This window comes from Chrysemys picta, chromosome 1, assembly GCF_011386835.1.
Source record: "Chrysemys picta bellii isolate R12L10 chromosome 1, ASM1138683v2, whole genome shotgun sequence".
NCBI classification, from domain to species: domain Eukaryota; kingdom Metazoa; phylum Chordata; order Testudines; family Emydidae; genus Chrysemys; species Chrysemys picta.
In genome coordinates, this window is record NC_088791.1 from 123,539,114 (window position 1) to 123,557,884 (window position 18,771).

General features: G+C 46.1%; 1 protein-coding gene across 1 annotated transcript in view; it reads left to right on the forward strand.

Moving 5' to 3' along the window:
* The window catches only part of LOC101950612 (poly(U)-specific endoribonuclease-like), a 29,206-nt gene extending 13,568 nt beyond the window's left edge, over positions 1-15,638 (forward strand). Inside the window, exons 3-7 of the mRNA XM_005296684.4 lie at positions 4,551-4,662; positions 5,777-5,898; positions 5,987-6,099; positions 6,672-6,825; positions 13,404-15,638. Coding sequence (XP_005296741.1) covers positions 4,551-4,662; positions 5,777-5,898; positions 5,987-6,099; positions 6,672-6,825; positions 13,404-13,667 — 765 coding nt within the window. The 3' untranslated portion in view covers positions 13,668-15,638. The remainder of the gene's footprint in view (positions 1-4,550; positions 4,663-5,776; positions 5,899-5,986; positions 6,100-6,671; positions 6,826-13,403) is intronic.
* The last annotated feature ends 3,133 nt before the right edge of the window (positions 15,639-18,771 follow it).

Here is an 18,771-nt window from a genome sequence, read left to right on the forward strand (position 1 = left end):
CTAATCTGTTCTTTAAAACCTCCAGTGATGTGGATTCCGCAACCTCCTTTGTAATCTGTTCCAGTGCTTTACTATCCTTATAATTAGAAAGTCTTTCCTAATAGCTAACATAAATTTCCCTTGCTTCAAACTAAGCTAATTACTTCTTGTCCTACCCTCAGTGGACATGGAGAACAATTGATCACTATCCTCTTTATAACAGCCCTTAACATATTTGAAGAATATGATGTCCCCCCTCATCCTTCTCTTTTCTAAACTAAACATGCCTATTTCTTTCAATGTTTCCTCATAGGTCAGGTATCCTAAACCTTTTATCATTTTTGTTGCTCTCCTCTGGACTGTCTCCAGTTTGTCCACATCTTTCTTCAGGTGTGGCTCCCAGAACTGGACACACTACTCCAATGGAGGCCTCACCAGTGCCAAGTAGAAATGGACCAATTACCTCCCGTGTCTTACATACAACATTCCCATTAATACATGCCAGATTGACTTTTGCCTTTGTCACAACTGCATCTCAGTCTTGACTCATTCAATTTATGATCCACTATAAACCCCAAATCTTTCTCTTCAATACTACTGCCTATATAGTTATTCCCCATTTTGTATTTGTGCATTAGATTTTTCCATCCTAAGTGTAGTACTTGGTGCATATCTTTATTGAATCTCATGCTTTTGATTTCAGACCATTTCTCCGGTTTGTCAAAATCATTTTGAATTCTAATCCTGTCCTCCAAAGTACTTGCAAATCCTCCCAGCTTGGTGTCATTCACAAATTTTATAAGCATACTCTCCATTCCATCATCCAAGTCATTGATAAAAATATTGAATAGCACCAGACCTAAGACAGACCCCTCTGGGAGCCTACTTGATGTGTTTTCCCTGTTTTACATCAAATCATTGATGACTACTCTTTGAGTATGGCCTTTCAAGCAGCTGTGCTCCCACCATATAGTAATTTAATTTAGATCATATTTACCTAATTTGCGCATGAAAATGTCATGTTGGATTGTGTCAAAAGTCTTACTAAATATAGTCTCCAAATATACCACATCTACTGTTTCCCTGCTGCGCACTAAGCTGATAATGCTTGTGAGGGACTTGAGGTACGTCGACACTGCAATAAAAAAACCTGCAGCACCAAGTCTCAGAGCCTGGGGAAACTGACTCAGGCTCACAGGGCTCGAGCTGTGGGGCTAAAAATTACAGTGTAGACGTTCAGGCTCAGGCCGGAGCCTGGGCTCTGAGACCCAATCTGCTCATGGGGTTTCAGAGTCAACAGTTAAACACTTTTTTTTCTGACAGATATTCAGCCAGAGGTAATTTACTGATATTTAGCTGGCACTAAGCATTTAGAGAAGGGTCTGCTTGATCTGGTAACACCGTTTCTTGTTCAAAATCCATGTATAGATTAAATGTACTAGTCATCGAATGTTATTGCATCAAAATGTTCTGCTTTTCTAACAGGATCCTTTAGGGAAGTTTCACAGTTCATATGTGTAAATGGGATCAGAACTCAGCAGCATAAAACATATTCCACTAAACCGAGGCATTTAAATATAGAATCTCTTGTTGTTGCCACATTTGTGGGAATTATGCTGAATACTGTTGCTGTTATAAATTATGTACACTGGGCTCAATTTTGCCCTCAGTCAACCCCACTCACTTTGAAGGGGTTGCACAGTCAGGGCACAATGTAGCTCACTTTGCTTTTTTTTCTTTTCTTCCTATGGAGTTAACAAGATTTGTCAGATTTCCTCTTATGTAATGCCTGCCTGCTCTAACAAAGACCATGTGGGGACATGCCAGTTCAGTTGTTAATGCTTTTGAGGTTTTTTTCAATGCCAGGTAAATCAAATGTTATGAAAATGATGAAAGGAACATATTTTATGATGCCTGAAATTAGCTAAATGCATAATGTAGCAATGGGGGGCCAATGAAATCTAGCAGTAACACGTTGCTTATGAATGCAGTATGTTTTTAGCTTGGTAAATGTCTTCATTTAACACATCTAAGGCGAAATTCTGCTTTCTGTAGTACACTAAAAAAAGTAGAGTTATTCTGCATTTATACCAATGTCATTAAAATCAGAATTCAAAAATGCTGAGCACCCAACAGCTTCCATTGGCTTCAAAATTAGACCCCCTAAATCCATACTTGGGCACTAGTCTCATTTTCAAAAGCTTCAGTGAGAGCTGTTTGGAGGTCAGCACTGTTGAAAATCAGGTAGGTAGCCATATAGGGATTTTAAGCTCCTACTTTTGAAAGGCTGGCCAGAAGGTTTATTCTGTAACAAATCTGTTTCTTTATCAGATATTCATTTGAGTTTCATTGTATTTCCATAGATTTGGGTTAATCCCTGGAAAATGTTCCAGAATTCTATGACTATTAAATAGCTATCTGCTAAAGGAGCAGATCTAAAGGGAATTTGGTCTCGTGGTTAGAGCAAGAGATAGGAAGCCAAGTAAAAATGTTGAACAGCATGGACGCCATAGATCCTTGAGGAATTCTGCATTCCATATTCCTCGGTGATAGCAGACAATCCTGTTTAGAGGTCAGTTTCTCTCACACCAGCAACATCCCTTAGTCACTGAGGCCCTGATCCTGCTCTCACTGAAGTCAGTGACAAAATTCCATTGATTTTAATACTGTAGGATCAGGCCCCAAAGCAACCACCCGTAGTGAGCACCAGGAGGTGAAATCAATGAACCAGTACAGCAAATCAGTCAAGCCAGTTGATTTCAGTAGGACTATTCATAGAGCCCTGCAAATCTATGGATATCTGCTTTATATCTCCGGATATTCATATCGATGGACCATGTTTGTGGATCGCAGATGGATGCAGATCCAAACTTTATATCTAGAGCCCTGCAAATCTGTGGATATCCACAGACCATGTTTGCAGATCTCAGATTGGATGCGGATACAAATTTTGTATCCGCGCAGGGCTTTATTCTCATGCTTAAATTTATGAATATGATTAAATGCTTTGCTGGATTGAGGCCATCGTACTTATTATTGTCTGTAATTTTTATAATAATACTTAGTTTTACTAAAGAAATCCACTGTGCTAGGCCTCAAAAGACAATTAGCTATTGAATTAATATTCAAGTGAGAAGTAAACTAACACAATAATTCTTAGTATGCTAGCAAATATGCCATAGTATATTCTGTAAAAGTAATGAAATCTTAATAGTATCAGACCTCACTACAGTGAGTCTGAGCTTATATTTTTTATCATAAAGTGGGAAGAGATGGCTGTGTGTGTATAAGTTATGAGGGCACGGACTGGCAAAGCACAAATTAGTTCGGTTCTGCTGTCTAGCAGAATTCTACCGTGTACAGAGAGAAGAAACAGTTAACACAATGGCTGGTGAAACCACAACCTCGTCAGAGCATTTTATAATGCATGGCAGGCAGGAAAACAGATAACTCTCACAGCATCCGTTCAGAATGACAGTTCTGTTCTTCAGCTAGCTGGTCTGTACTTGGAGTAAGAGCAGCGACTTCCAGCAACTGAAATAAAAAGAAAGGCAAGTTGGCAAGCGTCAAATAAAAAATATTAGAGGGGTATTTTTTTAAATGAAGCTTAAGTCCCAAAAGTTTTGTGCAAATTGTTTTCTATTTTCTTCTAGAGATATTGATTTATCTGATTTCTGTTTTCCATTAATACTAAAATTATTATTGGAGTGTTACACTCCTCCCTTTGCAGGGGAACTGGTGCAGTTCTGCTTTGTGATGGAGCAGGGAACTAAATGTGGGAGGTCCTGCAGGGGATGTGCACCCCTATTCAGTGTGGAATGCAGCAGCACACGGGGGTGCACTATATGGGTGGGCTGGGGCAGCTGGAAGTGGGGCTAGAGGATCAGTTGCTATGTTCTTCCTCCTTTCCTTTGCACCAGGGGTTTGGGTATGTACCACACCAGCTCCGCAGTGCATCTACCCAGTGCTTGGCCTGGATGCTACGCTCAGGATTTGAATCCAAGAGAAGAATTTCCACTCAAAAAACTTAAATCTCTTGTTGAAACAGGGCTGACGTTCAAAAACACAAAGGGCAGTTAAGTGCCCAACTCCCATTTAAAGTCAATGTGGGTTGGGCGCCTGGCTGTCCTTTATACCTTTGAGAATCTCCCCCTCTGGGCCTGATTCCACAATTCTAATGCAGGCACTAATTTCCCTGAAGACAATGAGAGTTTTGTTGGTGCCAGGAGTGCAGCATCAGACCCACATTGTGCCACTTGATTGCTTATTATTTATACAACACAGAGGTGTCCTTGGTTATTCATTAGAGCTATTCTCCAATGAGCCATCACTGTTAGCCCCGAGAAAGAGGCAATAGGACCCTTTCAAACTCTTACAGTGACAAAAAATTAATATTTTTCTCTTCTTGATGCTATGATTTATTGTATAATGATCTTGATTGTTTTGTAGTATAATAAACAGTTTTAATAGCAGTTAACTTCCTGCTGTGCTTTGATTACTACTAGGAGAAGGATTATCCCCTTTAAATACATTTTGCATCCTTCATTGTTTTGTTTGGATGCTTCTCATAGGAAAAAGCAGGCTTTGTACAGCAGGGTAGCGGGGTTGCAAGGGACAGTGCATCTGAGCCTCTGTTTCGCTACGTAAATGAAGAGCGTCTGAAGAGCATAAAAACTTTTGCAGGTGAGATCTTCCTGGGGTTTGTTCCTCAGTAATTGTGCATCCTTTCTTCTCATTGTCGTTTTGGTAACATTGGAAATGGAATGATGAATCTGCATTTTTTTAAAATGTAGACTTAAAATGTAGCATTATGTATAGCTTGAATGGTCAAACTATTTGGAGATGAAGATCATCATGCAGTATGTCATTTGAAAGGGAATTTCCCCTAGATTTTCAATAAGATCTTGGAGTTTACCTGGGACTTCTATTTCAGAAAGTACACTGATCTCCAGAGGAAATATGCAGGTAAACAATGTACACATTTTTGGTAAGATTGGCTAGAATTATACGTATTTACAAGAATAAACTCAATCAGCAGAACCCAGCAACTTTTAAAATCTAACTTGTTCACACTTAATACTTTCTTGCTCAGATGGTTGGCTACACTGGTATTAAAATAGAGTACCAACTACCAACATTACCTTTATTTCAAACAAAAGTCTCTGAGCAGTATTCTGATATCTATTACACCTGTGAGGCAATGCCAATAAAAGCAATGGAGGCAATCTCTCTGTATTTACACAGCCATGTAACTCAGAACAGAATTTGGCTTTATGCCTATTAAATGGCAGTTCCAGAAACTGCCATTTCAATTTATTACTTATTCCTTGGTGCCTCTAGAAACATTAACTAATTAATTGGGTCGTAACATTATTTCTCATTTTGCAGCCATTCAGGTTCACACTGACTCCTTTTCTGCATGGAGGATGTTTTCTGGTATTACTACTACTGTGGAACAAGGACTTATTATTCACACAGATCTTTTTTTTTTGGTCAGGATTAGCACCCACTCCAGGGTTGGGCTCACCTGGGGATGGACAAACTTTATATCATTGAACAGCAATGCCTACTGGGCCTAAAACCCTTGATCAGAGCAAAGATGCAATGATATAGCAATTAGTGGAGCTTCACCAGAACACTGTTATTTATATATCTGCTATACTAGATAGAATACCAGAATTGATCATGTTTTTGTGATTATGTTGCCATCTAGAGGCCAAACTACAAAGGTGATTTTGTCTACACACTGTTGAGCATCTATACCAGATGCCATGCTGAATGGAATCTTTCTTTGCAGCTTTTGTTTCCCTATTGGACAACTATGAAACGTCAACTGGTGTAGCAGAAGTTGTGACCCCACAAGAAATGGCTGAAAACAATCGTTTTCTTGATGCTATCTTAGAAACAGAAGTAATGAAAGTGAGTAGAGCAGCTCTTTGTGATTTATCACTTGCCACAGTTAACTGTAAATTAAACTAATTATATTTCCTTGTTTTCAATCCTCCAGCTTACTCATCAATATTTAGTTAGAAAAAATTGGTCAAAGCCCAGTCTTAATGATTTCAAGTCTCAGCTCTATGGCATCTGGTTTCAGCTATACACCAGGGAAACAGGAAAGGGGTATGTATGGTCAATATGGATCCGAGTAGTAACCATATTTAATAGGATGTAAGAAATAAGTCTGTATGTCACACAGACATAACCACAGAAAATGGAGAAAGTTAGCTATTAATTGGTTATGTATTAATTGGCTGAAAGTAATTTTTAATGTCCCACTGTTTCTGTAATAGACTGTCCTGGCTTGTCAAAGACTATTTATTTTATTTTTTGAAGACTGAATGATTATTAGGTACACATTCCTTTTTATGAAAACAGATGCATTTGAGGGACAAAAAGCAATTTAAAGATAAATGTCAATTTATAATGGAAAAGACAAATATTCTGGTCCATTGGTTTGTGTTTTTTTGTTTTGTTTTTTACTGGTAGTTATTCCTTTAACATCAAATAGCAACTTAGATTTCACAACCAGATCTTTATTTTTATTTCCACAAAAAAGAAAAAGAAAACATTCAAAACAGGCAATATTCATGGATAACGCTCAGCAAGTGCCAATTTTGTTCATTTTCTGGCCTTCGGCATCCAGCAAATTAATTTTTTTAGCTAATTATATTTTTATGCTGATTTTATTGTAGGCCTGATTCCTGTGGATTCGAACACGTGTTTGTCGGAGAAACAAAGCATGGAAAAGAGATTCTGGGTTTGCATAACTGGGTACAGTTTTACCTTCAGGAAAAGCATAAACAAATTGACTACAAAGGCTATATTGCCAGGAGGAAAAATAGCAGGGTAAGAGAGATTTAGGGTTGTCTGTTTGTATGTGTACAGTTTATAGATAAGGTAAGTAAATCAAATCACAATGTCTCTGTTAATGAGTCCAGGGCATCATGGTGTTGGGGGAGATAGATTATTTTTGCTGTGGATTTTGTCTGCTATTAAAGCTCAATGCCCACCTAATTTTTAATTCCCCACTGAGACCCTAAAATTCTCTCGGGCCACCTTTTCCCCCCCAATACCTCTTGTGGACAGAGGAGATTAATAATCCTCTAGTGGCTAGTGTCTCCATTGACCTTACCATGCTGGACTGAAGAAGGAAGCCCTGATATTGAAGGATGCAGAGTATATTCAACCACAAAAATCACTTGGAAATTCCCCTGCCTTTCAGGTGACATTGGACAGAACCCCGTATGTTTGCTGCCTTTCTGCTAAGCCCCAATGCACTAAGTTTCAAAGGGCCCGATTCTGGGAGCTGATGAGCTCTATTAGGATCATGGGTTCAGACAAGTATGTCCAGAAAAACAGCATAATTCTGTCGATTGCATGATATATCAAGGTTAAAGAATGGGACTAGGGCTTTTTGTTACTCTCTTGAGCTGAGATCTTGGGACTTCGGGTCTGATCCAATACCCATTGAAGTCAATGGGAGTCTTCCAATGACTTCAATGGGCTTTGGATCTGGCACATAAACATTCTGTACTGTAGTTTCCCCATCTGTAACACAATGCCAATTATACCTCACTCATAGTGCTGTTCTGAGGCTTAATTAAAGGAACACCGACAACTTAATCTGCTGAGTTTCAAAAATTGTGAATTAAAAATAGTTTTAGCCTTGGAGAACCCCTGCCAATTGTTTTGGTTTAACAATTGTTTTCCTATTTACAAAAATGAATTCTCTGCACTATGGCTGTGTGAAGTGCGTATACAGACAGGGGACGCTGACCTGACTGAACAGAAGAAACAGTGAAAATGACTCTTATTCAAACTGCTAGCTAATGCACAAAGGGAACGTACAGAAAATATAGAGAAAATATTCTCTCAGCAATAATCTTAGGTGTTACTTGCAACAATAGTAGGTTAACATAATCAAGCAGGTATCAACTTGAAGTTAACAGTGCCTCTTAAGTGCAGGCAATGTACTCAGAGCTGTGAGTGAGAGGTGCTAAAGAACAGTGGTTCTCAACCAGGGGTACTTGTGTCCCTGGGATTACACAGAGGTCTTCCAGTGGGTACATCAACTCATCTAGATATTTGCCTCGTTTTACAACAGGTGACATAAAAAGCACTAGCGAAGTCAGTACAAGCTATAATTTCATACAGACAATGACTTGTTTATACTGCTCTATATACTATAGACTGAAATACAAGTACAATATTTATATTTCAATTGATTTTATAATTATGTGGTAAAAATGAGAAAGTCAGCAATTTTTCTGTAATGTGCTGTGATACTTTCTTATTTTAAGTACAGTAGTTTAAGTGAGGTGTAACTTGGGGGTATGCAAGACAAATCAGACTCCTGAAAGGGGTACAGTAGTCTGGAAAGTTTGAGAGCTACTGCTATAGAAGTTCTGTACTGTACAGTAACTCCTTGCTTAACGTTGTAGTTATGTTCCTGAAAAATGCTACTTTAAGCAAAACAATGTTAAGCGAATCCAATTTCCCCACAAGAATTAATGTAAATGGGGGGGGGGGGGCTAGGTTCCAGGGAAATTTTTTTCACCAGACCAAAAAACCCCCACACATTTTATATATATATATATTATACACACACACACACACACACACGCACACAGCCAGCTATGATGAGTGTGAAGCTTGGTTGAGGTGGTGAAGTTAGAGGGTGGAATATTTCCCAGGGAATTCTTTACTGCTAAATGATGAACTAGCACTCGGCTGAGCTCTCAAGGGTTAACACATTGTAGAGTGTGAGAGGCTACATTAACAAGGCAGCAGGAATGGAGGGGAGGGAAGACAGCATAGCAGACAGAGACGTGCACACTGTCCCTTTACGTAAGCTGACCCACTCTTAAGTGCATTGTCTTTTTAAGTGGATTAGGAAGTTGAGACAGCAGCTGCTGCCCCAAGCTCTCTGTCTCGCTCCATCTGTGTCCCCACCCTGCTCTATATGGAGAAGGGGTAAGTGGGGTGCAGGAGCAGAGGGAGGGGGACACCATGATATTAGCCCCCCCTTTTTCCCCCACACCACAAGCAGGAGGCCTGGGGAGCAGCTCCAAGTTAGAGGGCAGGAGCAGCACATGGCAGTGGGGGGAGGGACAGCTGAACTGCCCAGCAATTGATAGCCTGCTGAGCAGCTGCTGCACAGGGAACTTAGGGGAGCGGGGAGCTGATGGGGGGCTGCTGGTCCCCCCTAGTTACAAGCCCCCACCAGCTAGCTCCAACGGGCTGCTCTTCCTGCAAGCAGTGGACAAAGCAGGTGGCTGCCAAATGACGTTAGAAGGGAGCATTGTACAACTTTAAACAAGCATGTTCCCTAATTGATCAGCAATGTAACAACAAAACAATGTTAACTAGGACCACTAAGTGAGGAGTTACTGTACATAGTTTTATTTTGTTTTCACAATGGTGCAGTTTTCATTTGTGCCTATAGATGTCACCTTTCAACCATAAAGGAGGCCATAATTTTAGACACTGATGCAAGTGATACTGATAGAGATGTGCCAGTAAGGGCTACGCAGTAAGGGCTTTTAGGCACCCATCTACAGGGCCAGCTCTAGGTTTTTTGCCGCCCCAATCAAAAAAATTTTTTGCCGCCCCAACCCTGAGCTCCCCACCCACCCACCAGTGCCCCCCCACCACATCCCCTGCCGCCCCAGCACTGAGCTCCCCGCCCCCCAAACATGGGATCCACTACCAGCACACGGTGGCCGAGCCCTGGCCCAGCCGCGACTCTGTCCCCATGCGGGTGGAGCTGCTGGGCGGCGCGGAGCGGGAGTACTTCCAGGTGGCGGGGCAGCTGCGGGGTGGCGCGGAGAACACGGCCCCCTCCCTGGGCTTTGTGGTGCTGCTGGTGGCCGAGGTGGATCAGGTCATGCTCACCACCCTCACCCCCAACATGCTGGCAGCCGAACACCTGGAGAGCTCCCCGGACCTGCTACTCTTCAGCCTCACCGCACCCTGGTCCAGCCCCAATGGGCGGGAAGGCGAGGATCTCCGGCTGTGGGGCTACTTGCTCAGCACCGATGAGCCCAGCCGGCCACTCACCTCCTCACACACTCCGGGAGCCCCTCTCGCTGCCTCCGCAGCCCGGGCTCAGCTCCAGGGGACCCCACTTCCCTCCCTCCCCAGCTCCTCACACACTCTGGGCAGGGCCACCCAGAGGATTCAGAGGGCCTGGGGCAAAGCAATTTCGGGGGCCCCTTCTATAAAAAAAAGTTGCAATACTATCATAACATGTATTTGGAAACATAAAAAATAAACTAGTGAAATACATTCAAAAATTAATTTGTAATAATTTGAAAATACACAAAATACATTATTTAAAAACATTAAATGCTTTAATGGTATGTATACATTTGCAATTACATAATGGGCTGTTGCTGGGTGATTGTGATGGTTGGTGCCAATGGGCTGTCGCTGCCTGGGGTGGTGCTGCTGTTGCCCAGGGCTGGGTGGGGAGCTGGGCTCTGGGTTGGGGGGTGCCTGGCTCACAAGGGCTGGGCTCAAAGCTGGGGGGCTGGGCTGGGCTGTGGGAGGGATGGGGTCGGGGGGGTGCCCAGCTCAGAGGGGCTGGGCTCGGAGCTGGAGGTCAGGGCTGTGAGAGGGATGTGGTCGGGGGCAGGGCCGGCTTTAGCAAGAGCGGGGCCCTATTCCTGGGGGCGTGGCTTGCCACAAGCCCCGCCCCCAGGAATTGGGCTGCGCTCCGGCTGGAGCTCCAGCTGGGGTCGTGGGGCTTGAGTCTGGCCCGGAGCCGCTCAGCCGGGGCCGGAGCTGAGCCGGGGGGCCGGGCCCGAGCCGAACCCAAGCCGGACTGGACCCAAGCCGGGCCAGGGGGCCGGACCCGGGCCGGACCCAAGCCGGGCCGAGCCTGAGCTGAGCCGCAGGGGCCGGGCCGGGCCAGGCCGGGCCCGGCCCGAGCAGTGGGGGCCGGGCCGGAGCCGAGCCGAGCTGCGGGGGCTGGGCCGGCGCGCTCGGCCAGAACCAGGGCTGACGCCCTGGGGCCGGAGCTGCTGGGGCCAGAGGTGCTCGGCCGGGGCCGGACTGGGCCGTGCCGCGCCTCCCCGGAGCGCTTCTCACATCCCCCTCCCACACCCCTGACTCAGCTTACCAGGTGCTGCCTGCCCGCCCCTGCTTCTTTTCAGACTTCCCGCGAACCTCTGATTCGCGGGAAGCAGGGGCGGGGGAGGAGCAGGGGGTGGAGTGTGCAGGGAAAGGGAGGAGGGGGAAGTGAGCTGGGGGCGGGGTGGAGAGCTGTGGCGCAGGGCCCTCTTAGCGCGGGGCCCAATTCAGCCGAATCGGCTGAATCGGCCTAAAGCCGGCCCTGGTCGGGGGGTGCCCAGCTCAGAGGGGCTGGGCTCAGAGCCAGGGGTCAGGGCTGTGGGGGGGATTGGGTTGGGGGGTGTCCGGCTCAGAGGAGCTGGGCGTCAGGGCTGTGGGGGGATGGGGTCAGGGAGGTGTCTGGCCTCGACCCCTTTCCATGCCGCTTACACCCTCTCCCGGACAGCGCTGCAGCGGTGTGGTGTCTCCAACGGGGCCTGAGTTCCTGCCGCTCGGCCACAGCTCACAGCCCTCCCCCTTACCAGCTGAGACGCCGGGGGATGGGGGAAGACGGAGACGGGGGGAGCCTCCGACATACTCGTGGGGGCCCCTGCAAATTGCCCCACTTGCCCCCCCCCCCAGGCGGCCCTGACTCTAGGAGCCCTTCTCACCGCCGCAGCCCGAGCTCGGCTCCAGGGGACCCCGCTTCCCTCCCTCCCCGGCTCCTCACACACTCTGGGAGCCCTTCTTGCCGCCGCCGCAGCCCGAGCGGCGGTGGCAAGAGGAGTTCCCAGAGTGTGTGAGGAGCCGGGGAGGGAGGGAAGCGGGGCCCGGGATGCAGGGAGGGAGGGAGGAGGGGGCCTGCTGCTGCTCCAAGTCTCCCCAGGGCGGCCCGGCGTTTCCTCAAGTGGGCTGTGCAGGGTGCTGCCAGGCTGGGCAGGGAGCGCAGATGCCGGCTTACGCGCTGACAGGGCGAGTGGCTGGGCCAGGGCCAGGGCCAGCTCCCGGCAATGCCGCCCCAAGCAAAAAAATTAAAAATTAAAATTATAAAAGGGGGAGCAGAGTGCCGCCCCTTAGAAAGTGCCGCACCAAGCGCATGCTTGGAGGGCTGGTGCCTAGAGCCAGCCCTCCCCATCTAATGGGATTTGGAATCCATCTCACACTGAATTTCAGTGGGAGTTGGGTGACTCACTTCTTAGACTCCTTTGAAAATCCCAGCTATAGTTGAATCAAAATGGAAATCTACCAAAATATAGGATATTTCTGAGCATGCCACCAGCACCATCCTTTACTTACTGCTCACACTCCTCAGCCACTTGGATACTTATAGTGATGAATGCTATAGAAAAACTTAAGGAAATTTAAATTGGCATAAATATTTAGTGCCGTTTACTTCAGTAGTACAGGATTGACTTAAGATACTGTTCTAAGTGTTAGGAAAGATAAACCTGCTGCCTAAGTTCTTGACCCATAAACAACAGGAGCTTCTAAGATTCTAAAGAAGATTTACTGTGAGATCCAGGGTTGTGTACCCCCCTATAATAGCTCTGCTTTACCTCCCACATGTTACATATACAGAATTGATACAAGCACTATAGCTGCTCAGAAGTAGAGTCTCCCTGGGGCAGTGTGGCGGTGACTCACCGGCGCGGGGCCTCCTGCTGGTCGTCCAGGGAATTAGCTCACCAGCCTCCAGAGCGCCCTCTGCAGGCCAGTGTCTCGCCTTGCCGCTGGCCCCAGTGTCCCTTTTCTCAGGGTTCTGCCCCCTGTAGTCTCGCTGGGTCTTCCCTCCCCAGGGAACCCCCAACCCCACCTCACCTCAGTCTTGGGCTACTGTCAGTCACCATCTAGCCCCCGCTCACTGGGGTGGACTGCAGTATAATTGGCAAGGAGGGTTTGGACCTGCTGCCTCTGCCTACCCATGGGCTGCCCCTCTACAACCCCAGTACCTTCTTGGCCTTTAACAAGGCCTGCAGCCTGGGGTTTTTCCAGGCCGGAGCTCCCCAGCTCCTCTGGCCTTTCCCCAGCCCTGCTCCAGTCTAGGTACCCTGCTCAGCTCCCAGCAGCCAGGCCCATCCCTCTCAACATCTAGAGAGAGACTGTCTCTGCTTCTAGCCCACTGCCCTCTTATAAGGGCCAGCTGGGCCCTGATTAAGCTGGCTGCAGCTGTGGCTGGTTTCTCAATCAGCCCAGCCTTTCCCCTGCCACAGCCCTCTCCCAGGGCTGTTTTAAGCCCTTCAGGGCAGGAGCGGGGTAACCACCCCGCTACACTCCCACATTTGTATTTGCAGAATAAACCTGAATGTGAAAATATATCTGTCTGGTCATATTGAGTATTCAGGGATTTTCATGTCTTTTATTTTTGATTACAGCCTGATGAAGATGATCAAGTTCTGAGCCTACAATTCAGCTGGAAAGGTCTAGTAAAACCTGTGGGAAGCACCTTTATTGGTGTCAGCCCTGAGTTTGAATTTGCCCTCTATACAATCATTTTTCTACAGTCTCAGGAAAAGGTCACTCGTGAGATGGTGCGGATAGAGGAGTATGAACTACAGATAGTTGTGTATCGCCATGGTAAATACATTGGAACAGCGTATCCTGTCCTCCTTAGCAGCAACAATGAAGATTTGTATTGAAAAGGGCCAAGCTAACCTGATTTTCTTTTTGAGTTTAACTGTAGTTTTGTATAATTTTAAATGTCATGTTTGGAATAATTTCCTTTTGTTCTGTATTAAGATGCTTAACCTAAGATGTGCCTTTTAAAGAAACGTTCAGTGCCTGTCCAGGCTTTGAAATCCTTTTTATCACCGTAACCCAAGGATGAAAGAAATTGTACTAAAGTGCCTTCATAAATCTGTACTTTAACTTCCTGACCAGACAACAGTTTTTTAAACTATCCCCTATTAAAATGAATATAGGGTTTTGATCAAACCATATAAAATACAGACCAGAATATCCCATAATAAGTGAGTCTTGTGGCGTTAGTGTTGAAATTAAGCCCTCTGTTATAGCAGTGTAAAACAATACTGCATAGCTGTATTTTGTGTTCCCATCCTCAGTTATAGGCTGAGAAAAGGATTTCTGCCAATGGCAATCTGGACAATTATGACATTATCCCTCCCCTTCCCAACCAGCACAAGCCTTATGGACACAGAAGGACTTCCTGGAATGAAAGTCAGTGTAGCATTTATCACACTACATCTAATCACTCTTCTACAGGACAGGACACATCTTAAAACAATGATTAATGAAGACTAGCAGGAAGCCAGTATAAATTGACTGCCTGAAGCCTGAGCTCTGAGGAGACAGCAAAGTCTCTGTCAACCCCAAAACCTATTAAACTCCCCAAAAAACAGAACAGAATGTGGCAGGGGATGGATTCTCCAAAAACAATTTAAAAATCAGTAGTATACAGTAAGAGACTTTAGGCAAGGAAAAATACGCCCGTGTCACTTGGGGTAGAAATCCAAATCTCAGCTGTACAGGAGGAGTCTCCTGAGATAGTAACTACAAATAACCTGCTGAAAAACTCTTGGCAGACAGTGAAACTTAGGAAAAGGAAGATAGGAAAAGACCAAAGACTCTAGAGATCCTGCTGGCAATGGCAGAAGTGAAGCTGAACAAGAGAACTCAGATACCTGAGGAGTAACCTAAAAATTAACTAAAAGAGATTTCTTGGAAGTCACCAGGAATGAACAGTTAGCAGTAACAATGTTAATGTTATAAAGAAAATAGTTTGCGTTAACTGGGGAGCTCATAACTCTGTGATAGCATGTTCTCTATTTTAAAAAGTAGAGAAGACAATAAGAGGGAGTGGATTGTTAGGGGGATCCCTAACAGGAGTGGAGGGCCTGGAAAATATAGAGAGGAGTTTGGAGGAACCTTTAAGAGTTCTGTGTAAATCCTCCCCATGTAACTCAAATAAGTGGATGGTAAGCTATCCCTAATGGTGTGGGTTAAGGTCCCATAGGACGAGAATGTACCTCCTTTGGATTGAAAGAGAAGCAGTACAAGTGTTCATGGGAAGAGCACAGGGATTTGGTATTAGCAAAGGGATTTGGGGACTCCTTTAAATGCTATGTTGGTGTTTTGTGTGTGGATTTAAAGTAAGAGGAATGAAGGAGAGGGGAGGGAACTGACAAGGCAGGGGGGAATTACTACAAGAAATAGGTAGGGAGGTTTACAGAACAGAAACCAAGGTACACACTTGCATACACAGAGTAATAGGAAATGAGACATTGGCCATATAAGTGGTTAGGCCATCAAACAGCAATCAATAATTATCATAATTTCACATTTTCAATAAGCTAAATAGTTATTCTCAAAAGCTCTTCCTTTCAAAGTAGTATCTTTGAATGCCAAAGGGCTAACTAATGTCATTAAAAGGAAAAAACATGCTCAGATTATTCTACTTTGAGAAAGTTAGTTTCAGAAGGGACAAATTATATATAGAAATATGAATAGAAAGCTCTGACTACATTCCAGTATAACATCTCTTTAAATCAATGCTCACTGTTGTAATGATTGTTGTGTTCCTGATATTTTCATAGCAAGGATTTGTAAATCTACTACTATTTCCTAATTAGTATTAAAAATGATTCACCTCTTGGGCCAGTCTTCACATGAGCCCCCCACACAAAATCGAGATGGACAAGGTACAAAACTCCCACTGACTTCAGTGGGGCCAGGACTTCTCCTATTTGTCATCCCCAAACAGCATCTCCATCAGCACAGTGCCCCCTAACTGGTTATTGTCTGGCTATACCGAAAGAAGAACAGGAGGACACTTGATACGGTTTTAATCAGGTCGCAACTTTATTATTAGATGTCTGAGACTACCCGGCAGATAAAAGTGTACAGTGCAGGTAACTCCATGTTCATTCAACAACTACTCTGCGGGCTTCTGAAAGCCCCCTCTTTTTCCATCCAGGTCCCCCAGCCAACCCATTGCTGAAACCTTACCATACTCCTCCGAACGAGGGTTAAGGTGAGCTATAAGAAAAGTGGGTTGGCACCCCACTCTGTGAGTCAGAGTAACACCGAACTCCCCCCCCCTTTCTGCTCCTTTAACCAACATCTGCTTTTTAAGTCCTTTTCCAAGCCATTTAGCTGGTCACTGTATCCCTTCCCTATGGAGTACCCGCACTAGGCGGCCACCCCACATAATGAGTTGCGACACCATAGCCTAACACCTTCTCCCCTCACCATAACAAAGCTCTCCCCAATCCCACCGTGGGGAAGGTGAAAAAAAAGCCCACCCCGCCTAGGCCAATCTTCCTTCCCAGCCTCCCTAGAAAGGAGCGGCTAGCGCGATGCCTGCAGCAGGGCCTGATCAACCTCTTTTTTTTGCCACCTCAAGGAGAGGGAGGCTGGCTGCTGCTCCACCCGCTCCCAGGAAAAGGGGCTTCTCCTGCTGGGCTTGCCCCTTTTGAACTCCCCCACCCTCCAGTCCCTGGGGATGACTCAGCATCGCCAAGCTGACCCACTCTCCCTTTTGCAGTTTCTGAGCCTCACTCCCCGTCCTGGCCGTAAAGCACTATTCCCTCCTCCCCCAACTTAAAGGTGCAGTGTGGTTATTAGCTTTGTACTGAATCAGAAGGATGCACATATAATACCAAATCATCCCCCAAAGCCCCCTGCTTTATAAGGCCCAGGAGCCTTCCCTTAAGACCAATTGGGTATCAGGTAATCAGTCCAGGGGCACTGCCCCCCCCCCACTGCCTCTTAAAGGGTCCCTCCATGGGTTAATAAAGGCCACTTCATAATTTTAATTAAATGAAATTCTAGTGTAGTTTAAAATATGTTTTTTATTCAATAGTTCTTATTGCTATACTGGGCTCCTCAGGCCTGGCTTCCTCTCAGTGGGGCTCAGATGCCTTGCTGGGCTCCTTGGGCCTGGCTCCTTTCTGTTTTGGGGAAAAAAATAAGTGTCCAAGCTCTCCCATCAACAGCGCCAAGCTAAACAGGTACTCAGAGCAGACTGTGCAGCTCAGCATACCATGTTATTTTCCCTCCTGTCTTACATACTGTGATGAGTAGTCAGGGGTGAAAGTAACTTAAAGGACTTACCGGTACTCCAGAGTCCTTGGGGTGGGGCCTCAACTGGAAGAGGCGGGGCCTTTAAATCACCATTGGAGGGGGCCCAGGCCTCTGGTGGAGCTTTAAAGGGCCCGTGGCTCGCTGTAGTAGCTGCAGCTGGGAACCTCTGGCCCTTTAAATCACCGCCAGAGCCCCACCGCTGCTACCCCAAGGCTCCAGCAGCGGGGCTCGGGTGGCGATTTAAAGGGCCCCAGAGGGTAGTGGCAGTGGGAGCCCCAAACCTTTTAAATTGCCACCCGAGCCACGCTGCCGGAGCCCCGGGGTAGCATCGGCAGCTGGGGGCTCGGATGGTGATTTAAAGGGCCCGGGGCTCTGGCTGCCGCTACCACCCCGGGCCCTTTAAATCATCCCCGGAGCCCCGCTGCCGGAGCCCTGGGGTAGTGGCGGTGGTGCTCCGGCAGCAAGTTAAAGGGCCCGGGGCGATAGCGGTTGCCACAGCCCCGGATCCTTTAAATAGCCACTCGAGCCTTGCCACCCTACCCCAGGGCTCCGGGGACGATTTAAAGGGCCCAGGGCAGTAGCGGCGGCAGGTGCCCCAGGCCCTTTAAATCGCTGCCTGAGCCCCGCTGCCGCTTCCCCAGGGCTCCAGCAGCAGGGCTCTGGCGGCAGTTTAAAGGGCCCGGGACTCCAGCCGCTGCTGAGAGCCCCAGGCCCTTTAAATTACCACCAGAGGAAACCGATCCGCCTCAGTACGATGCACCGGCTCTTGCCGATACGCCCTAGCGGGGCATACTGGCTTACTTTCACCTCTGTGACTAGTGAAATAATTAACTGGGGTCTTGCTTCATGCCAGGGCTAAATGTCCTGTGGGCTCTGCATGGCGATGAAATTGTGTCTTGTCTCCACAGGCAGCTGTACTCTTGGAACAGCTATCCTAATTAATCATTGTTGGGTTTGGGCCTTCAGTTTTCAACTTTATTGATATTAATTGTAGGCTGCTGGAGGTGGATGGTGAGTAGGTAGCAGCTATGCTACTCAATCGAGGCTTGGAGGCTGGGAGCTGTGGGAGCGAGAACATGTGCTACGTGCAGATGGCAGGTAAACACATGAAAGATTGCATGCTGTTAATCACGCCTCAGGAGCTTGCACAGGGTTATGCTATCATTGCCTGTAGCCTGTCTCCCAACCAGGAATGCACTGATCATTAAAATGGAAACCCGAGAGCAGAAATATGCTTTGCTAAGCCTTTGTTGGCCAGGACTGAGGGGGAGGAGGGTGCTTGACAACATTATTGAGTTAAATAACAGACAAAGGGTCTTATTTAATTCTTGGTGACTATGGACACCAGGCAGGTATCACCCGCTTGATCAACACATCCTTACACAAAAGAGATTTTCTCAGATGTGATCTCAACAGATGGGCTCCCACAAGACTTAGTGATCAATGCACACCACTACACACACCCCTACATGGACACTGGCTTGTTGAATACTTGACAGAGCCATCGAGGGGCTCTTGACTCGTACACACACTGCTCAGATAATGTTTTCTCCCTAAGAAATATCATGAGATTTTTAAGAAAAGCTGCCTGCAATATCATGCTTTCACAATTCCAAGATGGAAATGTTGCCTGTGGGGATCATTGGGTAGTTTGTTTAAGAGATTATCTTTTGAACACTCTTTAACATTCCACTCTAAACA